At 41.8% G+C, this 21056-nt stretch overlaps 1 protein-coding gene across 2 annotated transcripts in view; it reads right to left on the bottom strand.

Annotated features, from left to right (window-relative positions):
- The window catches only part of LOC105565557 (solute carrier family 12 member 4), a 75203-nt gene extending 55870 nt beyond the window's left edge, over window positions 1–19333 (bottom strand). For both annotated transcript variants that reach the window (XM_012018850.1, XM_012018851.1), the window contains exons 1-2: window positions 18993–19333; window positions 5678–5734 (exon numbers count right to left, since the gene is read on the bottom strand). In XM_012018850.1, the coding sequence (XP_011874240.1) occupies window positions 5678–5734; window positions 18993–19065 (130 nt within the window). In that variant the 5' untranslated portion in view covers window positions 19066–19333. The remainder of the gene's footprint in view (window positions 1–5677; window positions 5735–18992) is intronic.
- Window positions 19334–21056: the final 1723 nt, after the last annotated feature.

Below are 21056 nucleotides of genomic sequence, written 5' to 3'. Positions count from 1 at the left end.
GCACGTGTGCAGCAAGAAAGGTCAATTTTGCTTTTATAACGACGCAACATCTGCATAAATGACAGAAATATTTATCAGCGCCGGGAACAACAGCGGCGTTTCGATCCGACTTGATTATAAATTGACAAAGCGTAGAAAAGTAACGACCGTTATAAATTAATATCGGCAGACCAATAATTTGCACCGCGCGATCCCCGCCGAGCTTCCGATAATTTCGTATGTTCGTTTAATACGTAGCTATTCTTCGCCGCTTGATAGAGTGGATAATTATACGCGATTGATATCTGGAAATTAACGACAAGATTGGATTAATATAAAACTATTTTCGTAATTTCCGGCGCGCTTGTTCACAACAGTTGTTCATTTTCGTCCATTAGAAACTGCCAACTGCGTAATAATCTTTGGCACGACGCGAAATAGTAGCATATAGATATAATAGCAAATAAATTTGCTATGCCTCACGCTCACATATTATATCAAGTGTTATATAATACACATAATGAGAGGCAGGGAAGTTTGTTTAAATTATGCATTTGCAATTAACAAACATCTGATTTTGCATTAATTAATATTGGCAGATATTGACAATTAACGTGGGAAAATTAATTTCGATGATTAATATTATTCGCAAAGGACAGGCTCTGGCAAACGTTGATCCTTGCTAATGTGAAATTAATTTATTCTCGCAGGCGTTTCGACACACCGGTAGACGGGGGTCGAAAGGGAATAATTTTTCGACTTCCGCTTCGAAGGAACGGGTTGGATTTACGTGGCGTCACGCGATCAAGACCAAGGCTTTCGGAAGGCTCTCGACCGCCCTTCGAGGCTCGAATCTTGGAGCTCTCGACGAGCAGAAAAAAAAGGCGTAGGTGGATCGCATGCTAGTCGCCAGTTAACAATCGAGGCCTCTTCGCATCTACGAATAAAACCGCGACATACAGCAGACGGCGCGGTAAGGTCACAGACAATGAACCTCGTTTCCAGTTCAGGGTCTGACTTGGTCGAAGATGACGACGACGACGACGACGCTCGCGATGGGCCATCAGCGTCACGTCCCTCGTGACCCCGCGATCGGAAGAGAAAACGATCGATCGAGATCGGATTGCGCGATTATACACCGTCATTTGCATCGCGTATACTATGGACGTCCCACGTGTCGGTTTTACCATGTACAATTCAGTCTCGAGTCTCTCGCGTCCAACGGGCATTACGATGGTCACGTACAGGGTGACTCGCGAGGAACAAATTCTTCAGTCAAATGAAAAACTTGCACTGAAAATGAAAGATTTCTATCTTAGGACCCGAATGTGATCGCGGGGAAAACCTTGTAACAGGATTCAATCGAGTTCTTTCGAACTAGAAGAAATTGGATGACAAGAGTTTGAGAACTTGACGTTCAAAAATCGGAGCGTCGTTCCTTTTCACATGTCGAAGCGCGAGTTATACGTGTGTGTGTCTAAATGTATATCGCGTAGCATCATCGTGCTAAGAACTTATTATTCTGTCGTAAAGAAATAAATAACGAATAATAGTATTCAGAAATACACTTATCGGAAATATCACAAACTACAAACACGTCGGATAACAAATCGCGCGGGTTCGCGTGACACGTCGCGCGGAATTAAATGCAGTCGTCTGATTTGAATATTGCATCGCGCTTTGCAGAAATCAAGATCACGCCTGCGGATTTCGCGCGATAACGTGACGGATCTCGTCGCCTCAAGCCTCACGAAGGTCTAGGATAGAAATTGCGTGTCGTGATCCAGTTAACCGACCGAGGCCTACATTCGCGGGAGATCGTCTACACCCCGCGTGCTCGAATAAGGTCGCAGACAATGAACTTCGCGTTCGTTACCTTCGAGCTACGTGAGCGGGACGAGGTGACGTGGCGATGCGTCTACTGTCGTTCGCGATCAAAAGAGTAACAATAATTGGAAATGCCCCTCTCCCTCGCCTCGCGCACGATATCACGAGCGAGGAGAGACACGCGAAACGTGGAAAGTGCCGAACGCTACAAGCGCCACGCCTTGACATTTTCATTTTATTACTTTTACTCTTTCGTACCATCCATCCTAACGTCGCTAATGGGTTATCGCTCTAAGTGCTGTTACACAAGGGATACGAGTCATCGATAAAGGAGAGATGATCCGTCTCAATTTGTTATTTTCGTGTCGAACATTCCACGTTCCATTTTCTGCCTAGCGATAACGAAAAAAAAATGCAACATCGAGAAGATTAAAGACTTCGCTGTACGAGATTTCTATGGAAATTTACTTAGCAACGTCGACTTGATAATTTGCAAGAATCTCAATATCTTAGTTAGTTTGCTTCATAATATACAAGTTGTATACCAGTACAAATTGGTGACAGAAAACAAGACAATTTTCTTAGTCACGACAGGTTTAGCATCTATGGTGCCGACAGTCTTGACTAATTGGATTAATTCGCGCGGGACTTGCACGGGAAAACGCGATTAAATATACCCTGCACGTCATAATTAATAATGAGTAAAAAGAATTAAAAACTAATAAGCTTCTACCGCGAGTTCTTTCGCGGAACTCGAAGAGTCGCGGAAAACACGATAAAGCAACAAGAAGCAAAGCGAAACCAAAGAAAGGGAAATAAGATGCGGGAGGAAAATCGTATATGCGATACGGCTATTTTCCTCGTGGAAACAAAGCGGATGAAAGTATTTCTTCCGGCAGGATATTAAATGTTGAGAAAGCTCGAGGATCATCTCGCGGCGCACGCACTTGCTTGCGTACATCATCTCGAAAATTCTCTCTCTCTCTCTCTCTCATGCGAAGAAAAACAATACTATATGCAATATCAACTTGGTATTAATCTCGTGAACGTCAAAGTTTTTCTGTAAAATAAACGATTCTTTCATTGACAATGGAAGATTTTTTTTTTTTCGAAATCACGTCTCCTCGTTTGATTTTCAGTCACAGAAAGTTGAGTTGGCGAGTTCGACGAAAAATAACCGAGTTGTCCAACTACTGAAATATCGGATAATATATTTTCCACGAGATGTGTCTGACAAAGTGCGGGATGACATTAAAATTCAACAAATTTGTCTCGGACAAATATGTGAAATGTACATTAAACTTGACAAAACGCACGCGATTCCACATGTGATTCTACGATGAGAAAGAGTAAACGTTTTAGAATCGGCCGTCTATTTATTTACGGTAGCTTTTATTTTTATTGTATTCGCGTATCCGAAAATTTCGTGTCGAAACGTATGTTGTAGCCATGTATCATCGCGCGTAATGACGATGTTCTGATACTGTGTGAAAGCGATTATGTTACAATTAATTATGAAATAATTGTGATTTCCTTCACAGAGAATTTTCAATTGGTACACATTATATCGATGATCGAAATCAACGCTATTATCATCCACGCGGCAATTTTATGCGAATTAGTATTCCTTTAATCTGTCGAGCGATTCGAGAGCGAACGATCGTAATTAATTGCCGAATATACATACACGTGTCACGTTCAGCGCAACGATGCGTGGGCATAATAACGAAACCCATCGATCAGCTAACCCAGCAACAAATTCGCGTTGTTATGGCTTAATGCTAAAACATTGAGGGCTTCACTTAGGAATTGTCTATCGAAATAAACCTATTATCGAATTAACTGCATCGAATTTCATGGAGTACATTCTATCGTGCGATTTAGAGAGATGCGCCGAATGACGTTCATTTTATGCATGTCGGGAGATTATACAACGTTTCAAAATATGCCACTGCTGATGTGGACAACGATCAGTTGCCTTTACACGCCAATCGTCTCTTTAGTTATGTATTACTCCCGTCACTTTAGATATGTATTATTTAATTATTTTATGTGGACTTTCCCGTTTGTTTCTTTAATAGTTTCTACAATTTCTTCTTTTATTTACACACGTTTACCACGTGATTTCGCATTACGTTCTTCAAAAAAAAACTCGTTTATATCTCTTAACATTTTTTGCGTTTACTATGTGTCGACCAAGGCATTTAATTAACGATAAATCTCTTATCGCGTCTATTTATGATATTCTCTCAAAGATATTTTCTTACAAACATCTATTACGATCGCGTACAAGCTGTAGCGATAACATAGTCGTCGTTCAGACATCGCGAGCATGACTGCGCTAAAACACGTGTGTTACGCGAGACTCATTTCGGATAAACCTGTAGTATTCGCGATCGTTTTGGTCCAGGCAGACACGACTGTGATAATCAATGGATTATGCGTCAACCTTGACTGTCCAGCTATTATTAAGTGCAGCAATCATTCGTACCATACGTTCGTAAATGCGTAATTAAAACGACAAGTTGCCGCTAATTGCTGCTTTCATAAACAGTTTATGCGACTCGCATGGCAACGAATAGGAGCGAATAGTTTTTTTTCCTCGTTTACATTCTTGTCCGCTTGTGTTTTTCTGGAGTTGTATCCTTCGCGCATAATTGCATTTTAAACGTGCATTCGCCTATATAATTCATTTTTTTTACTTCATAACTGGTACCTAGGTGCCACGTATTTGCAGCGAGCTCTTGTGAGCCGCGTAATTTATTAATAAGTAATTTTTCAGACTAGAATATATAATATTAACGCACGATCGCGTATAATTGAGTACAATTCGAATTAGAGTGTTTCACTTATCATAATTATTAAAAATCTAATTCAACGAGTTATCGTTGTCAGAAAGAAATATCTGCTACATTTCAGCATACCATACTGCGTTTTCCTCCTTTGGCAAATTTTCTACTCAATGTGTCAAGGCGCCTATTTATGTGCCGATTTTCGTTGCGCCGCTTCAATCGACTTCCGGATGGGCGCAACACAGAGCCCGGTCCTGACCCGAATCGTCGATTGTTGTTCGGCCGCGAGCAATAAATTCGCGAGTGTGTAGAGGCGAAACGGGGACTGTCTCCTCGACCTAGTTCGAAGCGGCGCCGATTACACGCACGGGTTATAAGCGTTTTCGCGTTCCGGAGGCGCGCTTTTCCGACCGCGTATTCCTTTTTTTTTACGACGTGCGAGCGAGGAGACGTCGACACGTCGACTTGTGTCGAATCAGCAACGTTATCTTTTCCAGAGCCAATGTTGCTCAAGTCTTCGCTTAGGTAGGGGAAAGTAAGGCATGCAATTGGGCGTATGAAAATAAATAGCCTTCTCATTTGCATGATAACAATAGTCTAGTGATAAAAAAAATTTTCATTCTTTATAACATGCTTACAATTTACCCAGAAAATGCATGTTACGTTATTCTATATAATTTAAGAGATTTAGTTTACTACTGTTTAACACACAATACCTACACTGCAATTACGCAGAATAGACGGAACAATTGAGAACATGACCTATGTTTAAATGTAAGTACTTCTGAACGATTAATTGTATCTCAATTATATTTCTTATCTCGCGACCTGTCATCGTTCGTTTATTAATCAACGAGTAAACCTGTTTTTGTTATTAACATGCATTTCAAATTTAGATTTAACGCGTCTTTCAGTTAAAACGGCTATCTCATTTTTTTTGTTCACCTTTATAAAACTTTAACTCGGTCCACACGGTCTTTCAACGATCCGAATAATTGAAACCTTTCTTCGCGCTCGCCTCGCGCTTATTGCACGTAAAACTTTAATGCGATTATTGTTAAATGCTGCGGATTACTTACACGCGTTCGTAGAGATCGTTACCAGATGTTCCAACTGCGTACCATTCAGCTGTTGATCTGCAACGGAGAAAAATATAAACGATATTGTTAATTAAGTGTTCATGGGAAAATATAGCATTAGCTCTAAAGTAAAAGCTACTAGCTTTCAGCATTTAATTTTAATTCCGGAATACGTTGTATTCTCAAAAGCATGAAAATCTTCCAGTTCATTAGTTATCAATTTTATTATTCGTTTGACAAAATTAATAATAATATAATTTCATTACTGAGTGCACATTATTTTTAACGGAAGCACTCAATTGCATTCAAGATACTTGGATTTCTGAATATTTCATGTTTCAACAGAGCTCCCCAAGCATATATTTTATTATTAATTATTATATATCGCTATTAATAATTGTATAGTATCGAGAATATCTTGTGACTACGTGTCAATGACGTGGCATCGTATCGAGTTTCTTTACTACGCCACGCGTTTAGTAAATAACTATCCAACTTTAATCTTCGTACACGTGTCTAAGAAATCAATGTGCTCTCCATCAATTTTCATGCCGGAAGAGCCACGATGTGATTAATAAATTCAACGCTCCCCTCGTCAACGATCTGACGCGCCCCAACCCGGAATATGAAATTCCTCCTCAATCCAAGACGCACCAACTTTGTAACGCGATGTAAAATATAAAAAAAAAATTCTTATATCGAACGTCAATCTTCAGGTAGTTAAATATTTAAAGAACTAAATAAAATACCGAAATATTTGTATGTCGCATCGATTACAAGTTTGAGTGATTTGCTCTTCTTAAACCAAGTTTCTCGTCTACTTACGTCTATTTTTATTAAATTTAAATTAACATAGCAAATACTTAAGTTAGTATATGCGTCATCAACTTAACTCTCTACTTTCTCTAAAAATATCTATATCTTGCTTATATATCTTCCTGCGTCCCTTGGTAAAAGACTAACATGAGAATCTGTGAAATATATCCGAGTCGATGACAACTTTCGGCTCCCCTTGACACTTTTCAAGAAAACATGGAGCGGATGCAACTTTATTTTGACGTTTTTCTTGTAGCTCAGACGTTAAACTCAAATAAAAACGGGTGTATTGACGCTTTCTCGTCTCACAAATTTAATTTGATAAGTGACTTCTCATATATATGCGTCTTCATGTATATTTTTCTAAGAGAAATTTTCGCATCTTACGTAACACCGTTCTTTTACATTACTCTTTCCATAAAAGATATGTAGATTATTATTTTTCATAAAATACGTAATTCATTTAAAGTTGTTTCGTTGCATTCGCATGTTTAATACACATGTCCGTTAACAAGACACGTCGATATCAGATTCCTCTTCTCTTTCTCGCTCCCTCTCACTTTGAAACCTCAAAAAAATCACGCATTAACAACGCGTGAACCCGATTTAACGTGTTTTATACACGACGGATCGAAGGAGGTGAAGTTGAAATTGGATTATTCCGGCATCGGCAGTGCCAATATTTGTTTTGCCACGGACTCGGTAGGCAGAAACGAATTAGAGGATATTGGATGAGCGCAATGATTAAACGATACTCACACGATAATGCACCTATAACACGGCAAATATTTAGTTTGCGAGCTGCGTCGAATTCTGACGCCGAAAACGCTTTTATTAATCGTACGATGCGACAGCTGTCGCTAATTGAATGACACAACAAGTTTGCCGCTCGATAGTCGTCGCTATACTTTCGTTGCGTAACGGCAAGCGCAAAGAAAGTTGAGTTGAGACGTAAGAGAAAAAAGGAAAGATTTGAGATTTATCTGAAATAAAGTTTTTCAGGTTTACAGTCAAAAGACAAACCGCGGTAAGACTGCTGCTTATTGCAACCCTGCCGCGGGTTTTTTTCAGTCGGAGCGGATAAATCATAGACGCGATGAAAATCCTTTCGACGCGGCGCTTGATCCGCGAACAAGCTGCATCGCTTCGCAATGAAATCGCGCGTTTGATCCGCAAGCCGGTTCCCGTGCACCGACGCTTCTTGATGAGCATAAAGTGTCACGTGTAAAGCACGGCGCAAACAACGTGGGCAAACAACGTCGTCCTGTAATCTCGACAATCAAAGGGGACCGACGTATGATGTCCAGGACGGCTGCATCTCGTGGATGATTCGCACAAGCGGAGGAGCCTCCCGCATCCTACTCGTAAATGAAGCGCCTTGTAATCTCGCTCGTATATCAAGGCTACACGCCGAGGACTCGTGTCGCGCGTGGCGAGGAGATGCAGATGTTGAAATTATTTTTTTACAAAATATTATTTCCCCGCCCAACTCAATGTCGAAAATACTGTACGGACGAGCGTGCAAGAACGACGATTTCCCGAAAAGCCCTCTACTTCACTTTACCATTTTTTCGAAAATAACTGGAGCTCGTAAACTCTTTAACGCGCCTCGCGCATCTTATCTCGTCGTGCACCAATTTAAAATTGTAAAGGACGCAGCTTCAAACACACGCGACTTACAGCCTTAAGAATTTTTTAAACCTCGCAACACGTTCCTTGTAAATGCGAACATTGTAAGTGCATTGAAAATATATGTGCGTTATAAGAATATGCGAGTTCTCTCCCGATCTTAATATGTTTAAGACCAGCTGTATTTTATATCTTCCTCTATGTTTTACATCTTTCGCTGTATTCAATACAGAGATCCGCCTTTAGATTTATTCGTTCTTCTAATAGCGTAGAAATGTAGAATGCCTTGGTGCACATTTGTTTGTTAACAAATACGTGCTCTTCCCGCGCGTAGCCTGTTAATAGCACAATATAGCCGAGGGATGCGCGTTCTCTCAGAACGGACGGATATAGACGACCATAATCGTGTCTGGTAAATGAGCGAGAGAGGGGCAGAGCCGCCCACGATTAAAATATTTAATGTCAAAAGGCACTTACGTGTCGTTTCGCGGAATGATATCACAGCGAGGAGGACAAAGTATTAAAGTCCAGCTTAAGAGCGAGCCGGTGGTGAGTACGCGTGCGTTGCATAATACATTTCTATCGGAGATAGAGTTTAAGGTGGGGTTCACAGGGTTTCATCGACCGTTCCCGAGCCACGGGGTGGAGCTTAAACCAGACGACAACGTCAGCACCTTCTTTTCGCAAAGACCTTCAGCCCCCCTTATCTATGCCCCATTTAAAAATGTTTCAATTATCGCCTGTTCAATGCGCTGAAAGTTCGGCTTGTGTATTAGCCGTCAAAGGCAATTTTTCGATAAGCATTTGTTTCCTTTTTAAAGAAAACTCGACCGAGCGCCATTCTCTCATATACTTTCCATAACCATGGGATATCTAGTCCGAATTGTACCAACTTGCATGTACAATCCGTACAGAGACTTAACTCCGAGGGATGTAAGGTGTTTCAAAAGTTATTATAATTTTAATTTTGCGCGTACAATTGATGTTCCGACCCCCTTAAAAAATTTGCAATTTTAGAGAGAAAGTCCACGAAACTATTTCCGATAAGCAACGAGAGACCACCCTGTGCATGGCTAGCTTTTCCAAGGCCTTTGTCGATCGGAATCAGCGATACCAGAGCACTCTGCGCCCGATAAATCGCCGACACCGTATCGACTGTCGGAAGTCCGGAAAACCAGAACAGTTTCGAATACGCCAGCGAATTTCGACCTTCGAGAGACCCAGCCTTATATTACCGCCGTCCCTTTACGATACTTTACGGTATTTTAATTAACAATTGCGTGTGTTAACGCTACAAAAGCAGAATATAATTAAACGTGACGTTATACTATTATTTGTAATTTATTACTCCTCACCTAAATAGCGTCATCTACTGAAATAATGAGAACGAAATCTAAAATAATAAATTGCCTTTTAAACCAAATTAATGAATAAAAAATCGATGGAAATATTACAATTCTAATTCCGCGAGAGAGGATGCCATTTAGACATTCCATTTTACTCCGACGCACGCTAATTACGCCAACACTTCCGTAACATCCGCAGGATTTAATGGATTTAATTTCGAAATTTTCTACGACGACAAATACTACAGCGATTGCGTAAGACGTGTGTTTCACGCCAACGAGGCTGACATCTTCCGCGCTTAAAAGTGCACACGAAGATGCGACGCGAAGGAGAGACAAAGAGAGGCGGACATACACGCATGCAGCTCCCAAGTCCCTAACGATTATTTTATTATTGGCCCAATTACGGAGTTATTGTTTCCACACGCGCGACGACGAGCCGGTTAAAGCTCTCGCGTCGCTTTATAACTGCCCGACAGTCATGTCAGAATGATTTAATCGCTGGCTGGATTTTTGCCTGCAATTCCGCCTGCCCGACGCGGCGGATTACGGCGTTTTAACCCTTTAATTCCGATTAAATTCCTCAGTCAGTCCCACTGTAATTGTTGAAAATTGGAATGTTACTGTAAGAGACGAAATTTTCATGTATGTAAGAAGTAAAATTTCCATCTACTTCCTGTACATGTGCGCGCGAGGGGGAAACCGCTGAGGGCATTGCGGTACACAGATTTGCGGCATTACTGGGCATTAGGTCTTAAGCGCGGAAGATGTCAGCCTCGTTGGCATTGCTAGGCATACTTAGGCATTTTTGGGCATTAGTTTGGGCACTAGGTCTTGCTGAGGCATTATAAAGGTAAAATAAGATAAAATAAGGTAATAAAATTAAAGTAATGCCCACTGGGCATTGGTCGGCATTGGTGTACAAGATTTTGGTCAGCGGTTTCCTCCTCGTGTGCAATGTGTGCATGCTTACAAAGACGATCATCTATTAGACTATGACTATCAAGGTTTCTCCTTAATAATTAATTTTAATACGAGTATTTAAATAGCGGTAATTGCACGCGGTGTCGACAAAGAGCCGAGTGAACGAGATAACGAGCACAATTGTCCGGAGTTTCGTTTACTTGCCGCGTAACAATGGACACGCAGTCTTTAATTGAGCTTTTATGAAGTTTCACCCCGAAACTGCGACGTGTTAGTGCCGTATTTTTAGACCGCCGCTGAATAAATGCTGTTGATTCCCGTCTCTTTTCTTCTCTCTTTCTTTCACCAGCCTCGCCCGTTGTGTATTGTGACGGGAATTCATGACGTATCGCCCGGAATAAATGTCAATTGACACGCGGGGTCCTCGTTCTCCCTCGCAGCGCTGCCGCGGCGCGCATTCCTCGCGTCGAAATGCGCCTCGCCGCTCGCGTTCTGTCAAAACGAGAAGATCTGCTTCATGAATGAAAGGCCGCGCCGCTTTCCGTGGGACGGGGGACATGCCGCGGAATTGGCTGCGAGATCAAACCAGTATTGTCCGCTTAGAGCTGTGTTCCCGCGCGTTACGTAAAAGTCGCGCGCGTTACAATCGGCGGCGACGGCTTCTTTCTTGCACGCTCGAAATATTTCGGATTTCACGGAGATCACGTCCGAGTCGCGGAAGGAGATATCGGCATTCAACGGGGGATAACGTGGAAATTCTACGCGGAAGACATATCGATCCCGGGGAATGCAGATTAGAGCTTTCGTATTCATACGCCTGTTTTGCGGATGTCTCATTCGTGTTTTTCTCACACGCGAGCGCGCACGTCGCTCCCGTTGACGGGACGAACGGGGTGTTTAGCATAATTTCAGCGAGGACGCATTCAGAGGCAACGTCTCCCTTCTGGCGATGCGCCAGAATGGCGAAACGTCGGTTTATACATAATGTCGGGTTGACGCATCGTTTCGTATGTGGGAACACGCGTCTTTTGCGACACAAGTCGCCCTCACATTTCTCGGTCTCGCACGCGTTTCATGAAGCAACGTTTATTTACAGAAAATACAACTGCTTTTTGAATGCACAAGTGGCTTTTCGAATGCGCACCGAGTTGCAACCATTGTTGTCTTCCGGCCAAAAGGGGCGTTAAAAATGTTTTCCCCGTAATTATTCAATTACTTTCTATTAATTGCAAGTTGCTAGTTGAGATGACAGTTCGATTTCTACACTGACAAAAATTTTTTTTACACTAAGCAAATAGATTTACTTAAAATTATTATTTTACTGTAGTGCATATTTATTCTATTTAAATAAAAATATCAAATTTCAAGTAAATCCGTGTATTATATTAAGTAAATTAATTTTAATCATTAAATTTTCTACATTTAACTAAAGATTTCATGAGATAGAGAATACTATTTATTAAATGAAATCACTGTTTTTGTCAAATAAAAAATCCAATTTTTTTCACTATAAAACTGATATCTTAGTAAACATTTTATAGAATTAAAGTAAAATTTTTTAAATTTAAAATTATCTACTGTTTGATATTTAATAAATACTTAAATTAAAGAAATGCATGTTTAAATTTGCTTATTTTTTTTAATTTAGGTTTATAAGCTATTAGAAGCCACCTAATGAATAATTTTCTTGAGTAAAGTAATATTTTTTTGGATTAAGATATTTTTGATCAGTATACTTTATCAATTTCATCGACGAAAAGCAAATTTGTCTAATTATCAAACAAATAATAGTACACTGATAGAAAAATATATATAGTATTTGAAACTATCATTGCATAGTAAAATAATTATAGTCAGGAATATCATTTTTATAGTGATTATTACTATAATATTAGTAATAGCAACCATATAGACGCAGTGATGCCAACTATTAAAAAAAAAATTATAAAATATAAGCTTTTAACTATCATTCTGTTAAAATATCCAGGTAATGAATAGTAAATTAATTAATTATTTTTATATAGTAAATACAATCACAGTAAATTTAACTACACTTATATCATCCACCTTACTAATCACATGATAATCAAAAGTGAAGTGGCTCGAAATGTCCTCATTAGAGGTAGTTAAGTTATACATCATGCCATCAGTCATGCCTTCACACCTAAAGAAAAACCTAAAGATATGTAAGTACAAATTTATTTTAATAAAATAAATTTTTCTATCAAAATATATTGAACTTAACGGCTACTTTCAGGTGTAAAAGCATTCATGGCGCCGAGTGTATACTCTGGTACACTTTGGCGTATGCGCCAAACAATCGCCAAAACTCGCCTATTATTACGCAGAAAGGGACGGCAACAATGCATTGCGATACTAATAAAAGGAAAAATAAAAGATACTGAGAATCTGTAATATTTCCCGTGTAAAAAGCATCCCCCCTCGCGTGGGTGGACGAGCAGGTAAGAAAGTTTCCAACTGGTCGCATCCTCTGGCTTCGATTGCTCGAGGGCGCCACGTGCTTCGCCCGATACTCACGTGACAAACTTTGTGTGCACACGTGTGCACGGACTAACGTACATGCGGGTATTTTCATTGAGCATTTCGCGCTAAACTTAGCTGATACCGAGTATCAGTTTCCTAATATGAAAATCGGTTTCAATGTCAACGCGAGACGAGAATACCAGTCGTATTTAACATCAAGCGCGGAATATAGGCGAGTGTACGAGCGATAGTCGCTCGTTATGATCTAATATTAATAATGAAACCGTTAAATATTAATTGCAATCGAAACATTAATAGAGAGACTTGATATGGCACTGAAATGAACCAATTAAAGCATAACAATTAAATATAATTATAATTAAAGATAATACCATCCAAGAGCCTTGCAATCGAGTCAAGTTATACTATTTTCGTGATTTTATTTTCAGGTGCTCTTACCTTAGAGTTTTAAAATAATCTCAAAATAAATCTTTAGATACAATAACTCGAATGCCCGTAGAGCGACTTGTCACACTTCGTTTAAATTTTCTTTATATACAAAGAAAAAAATGATGTATCAATAAGATCAGCGTAATTGACATAAAATGATTGAAACAACATTTGTATTAACGAATGAAAAACATCAGATAGTTGTCTTAATAATCTGGATATTTAGTTCAATTCTTAAAATTAATATCCATAGCAAATACAATTCAGTGAATTTATATTTGTGGCATCCCATGACGTTAACGTTTAATTCAAGCAACTTGGTTTTTTTTTAATTCAACAGCATTTTTTCCGCGTATGCATTCCAATTTTTCAGATTTCACGAACGATTTGAAAACCTAGTTTCGCAAAGACGCGCGTCTCAATGTCCAAAAGAAAGGGGCGGTGGCAAACAAAGCCGGATAGAGAAAGGAGAATCACAAGAGCGACACGTGCACGATCGCACAGGGTGGGGCTGCGCAATTATTGATCACTATAGTTGCCGCTGTTGTAATAGACAGAAATGCAACTGCAAATTCTGCCCCTCGAGCCAACCCCTTGTCGCGCCCTGCCGGAACAAGGTTTTTTCGTCGACCACGTCCGGTCTTTCCGGCGTTACAAGTGGTGTTTCTCACGCGAAGGCCAAAGGTCAGTCTGTTTTTGTTCTCTTTTAGCGAATTCGCAGCTCGATCGGTCCTGGTTAGAATCGATCGAAATTCGTGCGGTTATACGCCACGCATACTTATTCAAGAAGACGCGCCACTGCGGCTGCAGCTGCAGTCACGGAATGTCGAGCGACGCGCGGCGGCCTTCTTCCCGCGAGTGTTAATCGCGTGCCAGAATTAAACGATCTTTACGGGGAATCGGGCTGCAGATCGCGGATATTCTAATCCTGGATCGCGTTTCAACCTTCTACATGAACCTTCCACGGCTCGGATGACTCGTTTTTAGGAGACCGATTTACAGGTGTGTGCAAAATACGCGTCAAAAATCGTTTGTATTAAAGAAAAATCAGGAAATATCTCTTCCAGAATAATTGACGAAACAATTCAAAGGTTCCTGAAAATATAAGATGACACTGTCGCGACAAAAATTATGGAAAGTGAAAAATTTGAAAAATTTTTCCCGAGGGGGGGGGGGCCGGTGACCAAAATCTTGTGCACCAATGCCCACTAATGCCCAGTGGGCATTGCTGTACTATCTTATTTTATCTTATTTTATCCCTACAATGCCCCAGCAGGGCCCAACGTCCAAACCAATGCCCAAAAAACGCCCAGAAATGCCGCAAATCTGTACACCACAATGCCCTCAGCGATTTAGCCCTCTGTTTTATCCTCTTTTTCAGTTAAAGTGACATGCCTTCGTTATCATTATCGTACTGAGATTGCGGAAGCGCAGAGGTTTAAAAAGTTCTATGAATCACCGTCGGCAGACGAGCCCAGCAAACATGGACGGAACGCTAAATATTGATATCTGTTCCAACTATCGTGTGTCAAACGATAAGATTTTGTGCCGGCCGTATGAGTCGAACGCATTTAGATACACGTTTTCATACACCCAAATACGTTTTTAACACCGCGATGCCTCTGAATGTTTATTCTGGTGGAATACTAAATGATGGAAATTAATTAATGTAACGGGGGGGGGGGGAGGGGGGGTATCGAAAATTGCGGGAGGAAAAAAGACGTGTTTCTACGAATTATCTCCCTCGAGATTTTTCTGAAGATTTCCGTCAAATTGTCCTCCGAGATGTCCTCGTTGCATTTGGATATGCACGAGATTTCTTATAAAAGTAGATAAAAATGTTTTATTCACATGCTGTCGCGATGTATATTCAAGTCGAAACGATATCGAGGGAATACTCGAGCCTTACAATTGACTTTAAACGAAAGTCCGACTCACGCTTTTCGTACGCTATTGCGCATAATAATCCCAGGTTACTGCGGCGACGATAATTGCCGTCTGACGTGCTGGCGCACTGCGATTGATTCCAACGATTTTGCTCGCAGCACGACGTGACCGGGCCCGTTTATCTCATTGCAGTTCGCTGCGCTTATATAGCGAAGTCGATTAGTCTGCAAGAACGAGCGCAGTTTTCCCGATACAAATGCGCGCGTGATGTAACCGATACACCGCGGTGTTTCTTTCTCCTTTTGCGACTGTCGCGGCGGCCGAGACAATTGTCTTCGAGAGCGATGTCTTGCGAAACATCGCTCGCGTCTATCTAAGTGGAAGAGTTAACTTTCGAGATAATATCGCGAGATAAACGGTAAGCCAGATGCACTCTGGCAATCAAAGGACACGGCGCGTTCGCTCGTAACAATCTCGATGTCAAACAGTGGAATCTGTCTCTTTGGTTAATTTAACGTTAATTATTCATTAATTATTCATGTCTCGTACGCAGCTGATGGCAAAGGAACAATGACGATGAGTGGCGGTGCATCAATAAAGATGTCAGTGCCACTTTGTGTGCCGACCATTAATTTATGTCGACGACCGATCCGCCAATGAAATGGAAAAGCCGCGCGTTATCAGGCGGAAGTATTCGGCATTGCTGAATTGTTCATTAATACGCCTTAAACGATCACTTCTCGATAAAAATAGCCGTGTTCTGCGCACGACACCAAGGAGAGAATTTCAGAGTTTCGAGAAAGTATGTAAAACGCGCGAGCGCGCGAAATTTTTTATCAGATTATTTTGCAGAAAACCGCATACGTGATTTGATAATAATTTAACTCAAATTAGATTTCAACGCGCGATATTAATCAAATCGTCATTCAAATAAGTTGCAATTCAATTTCCTATTCTAGATGTAATATTTATATCAAAGCAGGTTTCATACACGGAATTTTCTTTTAAAATTTATCCTGAAAATTATGTGATCGTGAGACAACAAGGCATTTTGAAGAACTTTATAAGAATTTTTTTATGTATGGTAAAATTTCAAAAAATTCTTATAAAGTTCTTCAAAATGCCATGTTTACCGGTAAAATGTATACTAAATATAATTGCTAGTAAAATGTATGGTAAAATTTTAAACTCATAAATTCTTCGAAATTCGGTATCGTCTCACGATTACACGATTTTCGGGATAAATTTTAAAAGAAAATTCTCCCCGCGTAGAACATTATTTGATGCAGTTAATGAAGGTAATTTCAAGAACGACATATTCTTCGACTTTCAGATCACTTCTTCATCGAATGAATTGTGCAAAACGTGATTCCCAGTCCACGATCTCGAAGGATCCAGCAGCGAATACCTTCTTAATCGAAACTTACTCCAAATATTAATAAGAGACATACAAGTTGCGTCGTAAAATTTATCTAATTAACACGTGAAAATAAGTTAATCACTCGATGGGAATAAATTTGAGAGCCGACAGCTTTCTCAATTCGTCGAGGAATACGTCTTCGAAGTTTTACCGAAACTTTCCGTACTGATCGCAGCTACTTCCAACACGGTCTTAATCTCCGTCGCGAGACGGCGATCGATCGGCCTTGGAACGCGAGTTTCTTCCGATAAGGCATTACCCTGTAAGCACTTTGCGTTATCCCGTCGGGTGATAGAGCAAATAGGAGAGTTCTCGCGAGGATGCAAGTTCCAATGAAAGAATGCGGATACGACATGCGACGACGATCAACTTATCGGCTGGCGATAGACCATCACTTGTTGCTCCACGGAGCAACACGCGTGTCTAATAAAAACAATAATAATAACGTTTTCAATCGTTATGATTTTACCGAAAGTCGCTTTAAAGACATTCTGAAGATTTTCCGAGAAGGTTTGAACACATTCGAGAAGTTACAGGACACTCTTCGGAGCGTGCTTAGTATTACCGACTGCAACGTTTATCGATTGGAGCACATGTGGCACGGCCAGTCTGGGTGCAGCATGATTTATAAAAATGTTTGCCTCTGTTAAAACCTGACGTTCCGATGCTGTTGCGTTATCCTTTATCGTAGACACAATGAAAAGTTTCGCGACGGCACAATTTGGAATTAATTGGCAAAATGATAGATAAATCAATCATTTCGCACTTGCGTACGCTTCGCTAAAATTAAACTCTATTATTGTACACTGTAAAAAAGACATATAAAATTCCAATTATTATAGTGGGTAATGTTGGGACCAGCTATTAAAGGTGTAGACTTACATACGTCGGTAAATTTACATCTCGTAGGTAAAATTATTACTTTATACAATAAGTGAACTGCTTGCTTTTAATTGTGTAAATTTTACAATTGTTTGTAATGTTTCGTCATGTATAAACAAGTATTTATACAACAAGGAGTAAAAAAATTTTTGTAAAAGAACGTGAATTTATACATTTCTGTTATTAATAGTGTAATTGCTACACTTATTGTGTATGTAATTTTACATACTTTTTTTACAGTGTACATAAAAGAAATTATGCAAATGTTAAATCGTCGACTCGTTTATCAAGCGATTCCACCGCGTTTTTTCTTTTCTGTTAAATAAGATACTTGAAAAATCTTAAAGCAGAAAGTGAGAGATAACCCGGCAATTGACCAAACGTTTTTCAAATCCTACAACGCCCATAAGACATCGCGATGTTCTCTGGATTCGACACGCAGAGGATTTTCCCTTAAAATTTATCCTGAAATTCATGTAATCGTAGGACAACCCGGCTATACTCTCTTTTTACTAGCAATTTTCCTAGTAAAATGTATGCTTTTTAAATTAGAAATTAAATTAAATTAAATCTCAATTAAAAAGTAAAGTAAATTAAAGTAAATGAAATAAAGTAACTAAAAAAGTAAATTTAAAAATCTCTCATAAAGTTCTTCAAAATGCCGCGTTGTTCCGCGATTACTCGATTTTCAGGGAAAATTTAAAAAGAAAATCGCGGAAAATGTCTCGCGTGCACACTCGGCATTTATTCGGCGACGCGCGCGAAAACAATCGAGCGCGATTTTCTCGAGCATCCTTTATCAAGTCACGGTTGATCGGCTTCGCGGTTACATAATTATATCCATTGTCCAACGAAGCGTCTCCGTTCCGCGGCAGTGTGCAACGATTCCTCTCCACTTTGATTCGCGAGTAATTCCCGTCGTCGCGACGTATTTTTAGCGACGTTCAGCAGAAACGTTTCCGCGACGACTCGACGATCGTCAACGGCCGTGTTGAAACAGCTCGCTCGTAAATTCCCACCGTAAAATACTCCATTAGCCGAAACTTGGATACCTCATCTCACCCGTGGCTCCGCGGAAGCTGTCGCGATCATTACCGGCCGACCAAATGATCGCCCGTCTCCGTCAAGATGTCACTTCCCCGCTTTCCATCCCGACAACCGATTTCTCGGGGCGCACAAAGGGATCACGTTGCGCTGGGGTTTCGACCCGCGCCGGCAAACATGCGCCGTCCCGCCGACGCTCCGGGAGCGACGCGAAGCCCAGCTGCGAGCCAGCGGCGCTCGCGCGCAACATGGTGGGCTGCATTTTTACGACTCCGTGTGCAACGCGAGCGGCGTAAAAACGCGCGCGCGCAGGAGAAGCACGTGGAGCCACCCTTTCTCTCTCTCTCTCACGCGCACGGGACACCGAACGCGTGCTTTCCGTCACGCGGGGCGCAAACGTTCGACTACGAACAGCAAAATAGTACCGACTCACCGTAATCGCGCGCCGGCGGCTGCCGACTGTAGCCTGCGGCGTTGCTCGCCGGCGTCACCCGGAATCTCTCCATGCCTCGCCGGTCGCCTCGCTGCCCGGCCGTCTCGTAACGCTGCTGCTTCCTGTCTTCAGCTGCCGAGGGGACGAGGGCGGTCGCGTGCACGCGGCTTCGCCACTCCCGATCGCGACGCACAAAGCACACGCGGGACCGAACGCACCGAGTCGACACAGTCGGGAACTCTTGGACGCGAACGAATCCGGCACCTTCGCGCGCGACCACTCGCGTGCGCGCTCCCCATTCGCCGACGTGAGATTACGGGACGCGACTGTGAGCGTTGCCGGCGGTACGCCGCGTCGCCGCCGCCGCCGGCCCGGCGTTATCTTCACGCGAAACGACGCGCCGGGGTGGGGGTAAGGGCAGTGACTGGAGTAGGAGCGAGAGAGGGAGGGGGAGACTCCGGAGTCCGTTGTCCTGAACGGGGAGAAAAAAACGGCGGGTCTGTTTGTTTACTCGCGCACCTCGCTTTCTCTCTCTTTCTTCTCTCTCTCTCTCTCTCGAAACGAAACGCGTACTACGTTATAGTTGTTTCGCGACAGTAATGCTGCTCAAAAGTTCCTTTCAAACAGGAACCAGCACTCAATTATTCCAATGATGTGTCTCGATGCAATATTGTTCCAAAGAGTACCCTTAAAGCCCGTATCAGACTACGGATTGGGATTGGGATTAGATCGAAATCTGACCAATCGCAGTAAAGTTTACTAATCCCAAGTTTAGTAACTTTTACTCCAGTTGGTCAAATTTCAAGCCAATCTCAATCCGTAGTCTGATACGGGCTTTACAATTGAGGGGATGCTGGAGTGATTCTGCACTCTTGCACCTTTTGCACTTAAAACTGTCCGTTTCGAGGAAACGTTCGTGTGATATACAAATTAAATGGCTTGCGTGTACAGATCGAAAGCGGCTTGCTATTCCGGCTAGATTAAAGAACAATATGGCATCACTGAAACTGTATAATAGCGAATTCGGTTGCTTGCACTAGTGAATAGCTCTGCCTCTTTCTAACTGTCCTTAGAAAGAGACAGAGTTATTGACTTTTGGCATTTTCACTGCAGTGCAAGATACGGATTTGACCAACCCCCCCCCCCCCCCAACCCCGATGCTAAAAGCCACAGAATGGAGGAGCGAGACAGGAAAATCTTACCTCACGTCTTACGCAAGATTAATGGAACGTCAGGGAGACGGCAAGATTGTACGTACGGGCGGCGAGGGGCGCGCGGCGACGAGAAACGCGAAAGGGACGAACAAAGCCGGGGAACGAGAGGACGAGACGAGCGCGGGAAGCGCGAGGGAAACCGGACCGACGGAGGCCGGGCATCGAATCGGTGACAAAAGAGAGATTCGCCCGCGAACCCGACGCCCCCCCCCTGCCCACCTTTGCGATCGCGCGTCCCTCAAACCGTCCACTGGGCGCGCGGTGACGTAACGAAACGGTCGTCCCGATAAACAACGCGGTTTTGGAAACGAAATCGGACACTCTGATCCGCAGTACATCTTCCGTTACTCGCAACTTCGCATCTTGGAGAAAAGATTAACTAAAATATAGTCGAGGCAGCTAATTGTAAGATGCGTCTTCGAGGTAGAGACGACTGACATCGAGGCTCAATTTATTGAGTCGCGTCTGGAAAGACCCTCTTTCATCGATAAAAGCGCCTCTGAAAGTGGCTAATAAGTCTTCCGATTGGCTACAAGCCACTTCAAGAGGCGCTTTTATCGATAAAAGGGGATTCAGAATGCGGGCTAATGTGTTCTTTTTTTTAAACTAGAAACATTCTATTTCGTACAAGCCAATCGGTACACTCAAAAAAATTTATAGCTCTGTGGTTAAAAATATTGCTCTGCCGCAATACTTTTCGTCGCTATAGGCACAGCAATAAATATAGATGCACAGCCAAACAGATTTTGCAGAGCACCGTATGCTAAGCACTTTAACAGTTTAGCTCCACAGCTATATAATTATAGAATATATGCTATTTGTATTTATCTGTGATGACGCTTGCATCAAG

This window comes from Vollenhovia emeryi, unplaced genomic scaffold, assembly GCF_000949405.1.
Source record: "Vollenhovia emeryi isolate VEMERY1.0 unplaced genomic scaffold, V.emery_V1.0 DF939151.1, whole genome shotgun sequence".
Lineage (NCBI taxonomy): Eukaryota > Metazoa > Arthropoda > Insecta > Hymenoptera > Formicidae > Vollenhovia > Vollenhovia emeryi.
Note: the sequence above shows the minus strand (reverse complement) of the source record. Positions and strands in the feature narration are given on the sequence as shown.